The following is an 8,552-nucleotide window of genomic DNA, read 5'->3' on the forward strand; positions in this document are numbered from 1 at the left end:
GAATAGATTGGTGTTGTATTCTTGAGGGTCCTTGTTCCAATTGATTCCCTGGCATACTATTGTAGGAACATCTCTAATTGCACTGTGTTCCCCACCACATTTGACCAGAAGCATCCGGTCATCAGGTATACGCAGCCTATAGTTGTGTTAGATGGATGGCCTACCGATAGGCCTACCTCGCAGTCATCAAAGACTCTGAGCTATGAGTGAAAACGACCGCCTACATCAGAACTTGTAGGCAATAATTAGCCTATTCTCTATGTGCTTGATTAGTGTTTCTGAAATGGTGGGTTGGGAGGACACGCTACTGGTCTCTGTTGAAGCCCGTAGGCCCTGGTTAGAAAAATGGATTTGTTCACCATGTGGGTCACAGCTTGGAGAACCACCGTAAACCATCGGCCTTCTTTTCTCCCCTCTGTACCCTCTTCAACCAGTGGGACTAAGCCACAGTTGTAGGGGCTCAGTGTGTTTAATGTGACTATGAGAATGTGGTTCAACATTTTTGTGATGTCCAACAATCCTGTGGATGTAATCCACAGCCAGACCAACTGTCATGTCGTGTTAACTGTCATGTGTTAAATGCTTGTACTCTGTGATAATGGATGGATCTTGGGAAATGAATTCCAGAGGACCACATTTGACATGTTCTTTCACCATTTATTAGTTCACCAAATACAGTGAAAATGGCATCTTAATATACAATGACTCATTCTTAGAATGTCATGACACTTTTGTTGCTTTTTTGCTTCATAAAACGATGTTTCATTATTGAAAGTATTAAGGTTTCATGCACAAAAAAACATATTCAGTTTTCTCCAAAGAATGGTACAAGATAAACGAAATAAAAAACATAACTGTAATGTCCAAAATTGGTCAAATAACGTGTTATTTGAGGATACTCGTAAACAGTGCAATATACTCTAAAATCGCAATTTTCTAACAAATGCATCAACGAAGCTTAAGTCACAGTATACGATTTCTCAATAATAGTTTAACATTGATGTGTACAAAACCCCAAACACATTCAGTTAGTCTTTAAAAAAACGTCAGTCCCTTTGATATAGAATGAGAAAAGTCAACACCCAAATCTCTTAGATTCTCCGTTATATAGGCTATTCTCAATCTGCATATCCTCTCTATAATACAAACATTTGTGTTGATGAACTGTAAGACGATAGACTAGCTTATAATTTTTAAATAACAATTATTTAGATATAAAAATACAAATATGACTTTTGAAATATGAATGTAAGCGTGCCAGGGTAGGAGTGGTTGGCACCTGTGGTGGCACCGGAGGAAAGATCATGCAAATAGATAGATCAAATATTTGACTTTTAATTATAGAACACGAAAAAACACGAATAATTGCAACATCAAAATAAATAAATTAAAAAATATATATTTTCCCATTAATTTCATGATTATTGTTTCAAACATTTATAATTTGCCCATCTCTTCTGGCCTCCTTCGATATTTCTAGTCTGTAAAAGTGAACCAGAGAGCCTATGTGCAGGTGTCGGTAGGCTAAAGATACACGAAGGCGCCGAGCTGCATCTTTAACCGTGGGGGGTAATGTAAGCCCATGTATCAATTTCATTCAATTGAACCTGGGGACTATGCATTAGGCCTACTAGCTTATTCTTTACAGGTGAAGCCAAAGTGAATATAGGCCTACCAAATAAAATATTAACATTGCACCATCCTCTGTATATATATTTTTGTTACACACAATGGATTTATTCTAGTTACTGGATATCAGTGTTTGGTTGGTCTGTATTAAAAAGCTTTAGCAGCAATCGGATAGGAATGCATTCTACGTTCGACCAATGCTGAAAAGTACAGCTCCCTTGAATGCAATGTCGCCGATTGTTATCAACAATGCAAAGCCTGCAAGGGTAATATGGTCTTCGAGCATAGGCAGTCTACTGGGTACAACTATAGAAACAGAGCTTTAAATGAAATTCTGCCACCAGTTCTAGTTTGTTGTTGCTTACGGCGCGTTTGGAAGATGGTCGTGAAGTTATGGCAAATTCATCCATCAGAGAAGTCAGCTGAGGTTGAGACACGGAGCCAGGATCCGCCATCTCAACATCACGCTGCGCAGCAGAAGTTAAAATCGGGTTTCATCAAATTGTCAGCAACCACAAGATAAATCTCGGTCTTTTCCGGACTCTTCCTCAAACTCTTCCTCTGCTTTCTCGTCCAATCTTCACATCTTTCCACCCCTTTCCTTCCCCTTGTCTTCGCTTCGTGCCATCGTTTCTCCTACAATCCTCGAACATGCACAGCCGACAAGTGCTTCAAATCGGTGATCAAAATAAAAAGTCTGCAAGGCATTGTTCATCTTTAAACACCTGGTGACGACTTGTCTGCCATCCCCTTTAGAACGTCGTCTATTCTGTCGTCTTCGATGACCACTGCGGAGGGGAAATGCAATCATGTTAATATTTTTAGTTTATTATGTTATATTTGATTTGATTTATGTATTACATATGTTTAACCTTTATTTTATCAGGGACTCATCACTTGCCATGTCATAGGCTAATGGCCTAACTGTTTCATAAATATGTTTTACAGCCAACAAATTGAGTAGGCTAATTGCAAAGGTTTTGGAGACTGGTGCAACACAAAGGGAAATATCGTTGTGCCAAACCCCTGACTTTGGTGCTTGAAACAATGCTTTGTCCATAATGGCGCAAATCCAAGCGCGCGCACTAGATAGACGCTGTCAGCACTTGCAATTTCCACTACATGCAATAGGGAAAAGTGCCCTTTAAAATGACAGCGAGCGTAACTAATGTAGACATTTAGCCTAGTACATTTTGATATCACATTGGTAGTCTATTATTCTCATTCGTCACTATCAACGGGGCGCATTGTGGTCAGCTACTGTCCTTTGTTATTCCAACAAATAAAGGTTTGCCTCATAATTTAGAGGTCAAATGCATATCTGTTGCATGTCTGTGTTGTATAACAAGTCGGCTAGGTTAGAGTTAAAGATCACCCAAACATGCCTGGGTGGCCAAGCCTTTGTTTTTGATCACCAAAACAAAACCTCTATTCAACAATCCATTCCAATAACCAGATCTTACCTCTCTTGGCTCTGCCGATCTGTCCCAGCTTTGGGGGTCTTTTCGCTTGCGACGCACCGAAGAACGAATTGGTGTCCTGTAGTCCGCAGCTAAAGGACACCTGACTGGCCTCGCTGTCTCCATAGCCGCTCATTTTCCCCTCGCTGTACGGCAGTACCTCGGACATTATTGCACGGCTGAGACGGACGGATCAACAGCGCAACAACAAAAAAAAACGGTTTAAAGTTGGCGGCTATACTTGACGTAGCCCAGAAATCCCTGGCTTGGTAATTAGACTAGTCGAGCTTTCCAGTGAAAATCTGTTTGGAAAATCACTAATTGACTTCTTCGTGCTTAGCCAGCGAAGGTTGAAGGTTCAGAGTCCGGGTTGAGGCGGGGTGTTTGCAGGATGTTGTGTCGCTGTTCGAGAGGAGAGCAGAGGAAGAGCGGTCTGTACGCCTGTGTTGCTCGATGAAGTCTGATGAAGAAAGTGGGAGATCCCGGGATCATACAGGAAACCCAGGCGGAACGGTGAAGTCATCCATCCGGGTGTGTGTGTGTGTGTGTGTGTGTGTGTGTGTGTGTGTGTGTGTGTGTGTGTGTGTGTGTGTGTGTGTGTGTGTGTGTGTGTGTGTGTGTGTGTGTGTGTGTGTGTGTGTCTCTGTGTGTCTGTCTGTCTTTCTGTCTGCCTGTGTGTGTGTGTGTGTGCTAGGGGACTCTGAATGCTAGAGGAGTAAGGGTGACATCAACAGGCGAGATATATAGCAATGTGCAGTGAAGGGAGCAGAAAGTCATGTTCACAGAGACACAGCTACTGGAGCAACGGGGAAATAAACATTTTATTTGGTCCATAATATTTTCAATAGTGAACACATTTGTAGACTTAAAAACGTATTCAAATGTGTTGATATTTACGCATATGCCATTGGTTAGTTACATTTATTCAGGGAATTATAATAGTTTACTCGCAAAATTGCACACAATGGCTAGGCTACAGTTGTTGGAATATCCGTGTGTTTTGTATCTATATGCTTGACATTGTTATGTTTCTCTCCTCGTATGTAGTATATTTCCTTCGTTGCTTTATATTGGCACTGGGGACACGAGATTCTCACAGGAAATCATTACCTGCTCCTTTGTGCGTCTGTCTGCGCACACAAGTCGGAAGTGCCTATAAAATTAGTCTTTTCACCTATATATCGTAGCTCCAGCGGCAGCGGGTAAACGAGGTTTACAAATTTCACCAATACACTTTTGCGCACATTCTCCATTGATGGTTTACAAGTTACACCTGTCAACCATCGAGATGATCTGGACAACGGTAATGTTGATGTGCCTCAGACCCATACTGGTGTGGTCCAGATGTCCAGGACAGCCGCTGTAATGCTCTCTGTGTCTGTACTTGGCATCCTCATCCTTGAGATACTTGGCTTCAACTTTGTACAGAACATGGGACTGCAGAGTCAACTGAAGATGTCTGAAGACCTCATCCATGATGTTTCTGTAGAATTGGACAACTATGGACAGGCGCTTCCCAAGTCCACCCAGACTGAACCACCAGTATCCATCACGCCTACCAAACCCACCCAGACTGAACCACCAGTATCCACCACGCCTACCAAACCCACCCAGACTGAACCACCAGTATCCACCACGCCTACCAAACCCACCCAGACTGAACCACCAGTATCCACCACGCCTACCAGACCCACCCAGACTGAACCACCAGTATCCACCACGCCTACCAAACCCACCTAGACTGAACCACCAGTATCCACCACGCCTACCAAACCCACCCAGACTGAACCACCAGTATCCACCACGCCTACCAAACCCACCCAGACTGAACCACCAGTATCCACCACGCCTACCAAACCCACCCAGACTGAACCACCAGTATCCACCACGCCTACCAAACCCACCCAGACTGAACCACCAGTATCCACCACGCCTACCAAACCCACCCAGACTGAACCACCAGTATCCACCACGCCTACCAGACCCACCCAGACTGAACCACCAGTATCCACCACGCCTACCAAACCCACCTAGACTGAACCACCAGTATCCACCACGCCTACCAAACCCACCCAGACTGAACCACCAGTATCCACCACGCCTACCAAACCCACCCAGACTGAACCACCAGTATCCACCACGCCTACCAAACCCACCCAGACTGAACCACCAGTATCCACCACGCCTACCAAACCCACCCAGACTGAACCACCAGTATCCACCACGCCTACCAAACCCACCCAGACTGAACCACCAGTATCCACCACGCCTACCAAACCCACCCAGACTGAACCACCAGTATCCACCACACCTACCAAACCCACCCAGACTGAACCACCAGTATCCACCACGCCTACCAAACCCACCTAGACTGAACCACCAGTATCCACCACGCCTACCAAACCCACCCAGACTGAACCACCAGTATCCACCACGCCTACCAAACCCACCCAGACTGAACCACCAGTATCCACCACGCCTACCAAACCCACCCAGACTGAACCACCAGTATCCACCACGCCTACCAAACCCACCCAGACTGAACCACCAGTATCCACCACGCCTACCAAACCCACCCAGACTGAACCACCAGTATCCACCACGCCTACCAAACCCACCCAGACTGAACCACCAGTATCCACCACGCCTACCAAACCCACCCAGACTGAACCACCAGTATCCACCACGCCTACCAAACCCACCCAGACTGAACCACCAGTATCCACCACGCCTACCAAACCCACCCAGACTGAACCACCAGTATCCACCACGCCTACCAAACCCACCCAGACTGAACCACCAATATCCACCACGCCTACCAGACCCACCCAGACTGAACCACCAGTATCCACCACGCCTACCAAACCCACCCAGACTGAACCACCAGTATCCACCACGCCTACCAAACCCACCCAGACTGAACCACCAGTATCCACCACGCCTACCAAACCCACCCAGACTGAACCACCAGTATCCACCACGCCTACCAAACCCACCCAGACTGAACCACCAGTATCCACCACGCCTACCAAACCCACCTAGACTGAACCACCAGTATCCACCACGCCTACCAAACCCACCCAGACTGAACCACCAGTATCCACCACGCCTACCAAACCCACCCAGACTGAACCACCAGTATCCACCACACCTACCAAACCCACACAGACTGAACCACCAGTATCCACCACGCCTACCAAACCCACCCAGACTGAACCACCAGTATCCACCACGCCTACCAAACCCACCTAGACTGAACCACCAGTATCCACCACGCCTACCAAACCCACCCAGACTGAACCACCAGTATCCACCACGCCTACCAAACCCACCCAGACTGAACCACCAGTATCCACCACGCCTACCAAACCCACCCAGACTGAACCACCAGTATCCACCACGCCTACCAAACCCACCCAGACTGAACCACCAGTATCCACCACGCCTACCAAACCCACCCAGACTGAACCACCAGTATCCACTACGCCTACCAGACCCACCCAGACTGAACCACCAGTATCCACCACGCCTACCAAACCCACCCAGACTGAACCACAACCATGGGAGTCTCCATGCCAAGTGTAGAGCCACGGTGGCGCCATGAAGCTACATGAATGCCCAGAGTATTGCCCAAAAATGTGTGGAAGTGCATAATTGAGACAAAACGTTTGTTTTCCGGGACAGTATCTTTAGAAAAGGTTTTACAGGACAGTATCTTTAGAAAAGGTTTTACGGGACAGTATCTTTAGAAAAGGTTTTACGGGACAGTATCTATAGAAAGGTTTTACGGGACAGTATCTTTAGAAAAGGTTTTACGGGACAGTATCTTTAGAAAAGGTTTTACGGGACAGTATCTTTAGAAAAGGTTTTACAGGACAGTATCTTTAGAAAAGGTTTTACGGGACAGTATCTTTAGAAAAGGTTTTACAGGACAGTATCTATAGAAAAGGTTTTACGGGACAGTATCTTTAGAAAAGGTTTTACGGGACAGTATCTTTAGAAAAGGTTTTACAGGACAGTATCTTTAGAAAAGGTTTTACGGGACAGTATCTATAGAAAAGGTTTTACGGGACAGGTAATAAAAATGGCGGAGCTCTTTATTTTCTGTTTCTTGTTGATGAAACAGTTGATTGCATAATGAGTCATTTTGAGGTGCCAGTTAACATGTATTGTAATGCTAATGGTCTGTTTAGAGCTGTGACAAAGTCATTAAAACATAAAGGGGAAACATGACATCAGTATAATTCCTGAGTTGAATAAAAACATGTTTAAACCCTTTCTCTTGCTTGGAGTTTTCACAAATTTGCCAAAATCGTGTGACATAAAACACTACCTTTCCTTTACCTCTTTAATTAAATATCGTATTTTAGCCTAATCATTTTACAATTGAATTAGACGTTGAACTTTTCACCCTGTAGCGTATGAATCCTATCATCCTCATCACTCATTGACCTAGCTCACACTAAGCTTACATGTGTATTTTGTCAGTGAGTCACAAAATGTGTGTGTATCTCTCTGTGTGTCTGTGTGTGTGTGCTGGGGGACTCCGACTGCTAGAGGAGTAAGGGTGACATCAACAGGCGAGATATATAGCAATGTGCAGTGAAGGGAGCAGAAAGTCATGTTCACAGAGACACAGCTTGTAATGCGTCTGTGTAGCGGGTGAGATGAGTCAGGCGCAGGACAGCAGATATGAGTAATGATAGCAATTCTACTCAATAATATAACAATACACGTTGTATAAATACAAGGCCACAAATACGGACCGCAATACAATTAACAATTACTCACAAACAAACATGGGGGAACAGAGGGTTAAATAATGAACAAGTAATTGGGGAATTGAAACCAGGTGTGTATGACTTGAAAATAAAGGAGAGCTGCACACTCAAGGAGCTCAGATGCAAAAATGTAATATCCAACATTTTGACAGACAAGCTGTCTTCATCAGGGTATAATCACAAACAATGCAGGATGACTCGTTTATATAGTGTCAAAAGACACACAGGTGTCTGTAATCATGGCCAAGAGTGGCCTGACATCATTGGTTAATTCTCAAATATAAAAATGGCATACAAAGAACAGCATACAGACAACAAATGGATAGCATACGATCATAAATTCCTTTTAGACTGCACAAGCTTACAAACAATTACAATAGCAAAGTCACAATAATCACAAGAATGGCTTCAGATCAAAGTCTACGTTGAGACCGAAGGGAACAAGGGTCTTTAAGTTAAAGATCCAGGCAGCCTCTCGTTTTAACAATAAATGATCAAGGTCACCCCCTCTCCTAGGGAGGGTGACTTTTTGATGCCAATATAACGTAGAGACTAAATCGAGTGGTTTGCTTCCAAAAAGTGGGCCGCAACTGGGTAAGTAGAGTTTTTACACCTAATGGTGCTACGATGCTCCGAGATACTTAGAGTGGGGCAAAAAAGTATTTAGTCATACATACATACA

At 44.6% G+C, this 8,552-nt stretch overlaps 2 protein-coding genes across 2 annotated transcripts; one reads left to right on the forward strand and one right to left on the reverse strand.

Annotated features, from left to right (window-relative positions):
• Positions 1-1,357: 1,357 nt before the first annotated feature.
• On the reverse strand, positions 1,358-3,575 carry LOC135510432 (calcium/calmodulin-dependent protein kinase II inhibitor 2-like). The gene is made up of 2 exons (XM_064931348.1): positions 3,093-3,575; positions 1,358-2,417 (listed from the first exon to the last, which is right to left on the reverse strand). The coding sequence occupies exons 1-2, from the start codon at positions 3,256-3,258 to the stop codon at positions 2,347-2,349; spliced, it is 237 nt and encodes a 78-aa protein (XP_064787420.1). The 5' UTR covers positions 3,259-3,575; the 3' UTR covers positions 1,358-2,346.
• A 1,015-nt stretch (positions 3,576-4,590) lies between these two features.
• LOC135518972 (uncharacterized) lies at positions 4,591-6,693 on the forward strand. Its single transcript, XM_064943963.1, has one exon. It carries the CDS (start codon positions 4,591-4,593, stop codon positions 6,691-6,693), a length of 2,103 nt encoding a protein of 700 aa, XP_064800035.1.
• The last annotated feature ends 1,859 nt before the right edge of the window (positions 6,694-8,552 follow it).

This window comes from Oncorhynchus masou, chromosome 3 (assembly GCF_036934945.1).
Source record: "Oncorhynchus masou masou isolate Uvic2021 chromosome 3, UVic_Omas_1.1, whole genome shotgun sequence".
Lineage (NCBI taxonomy): Eukaryota > Metazoa > Chordata > Actinopteri > Salmoniformes > Salmonidae > Oncorhynchus > Oncorhynchus masou.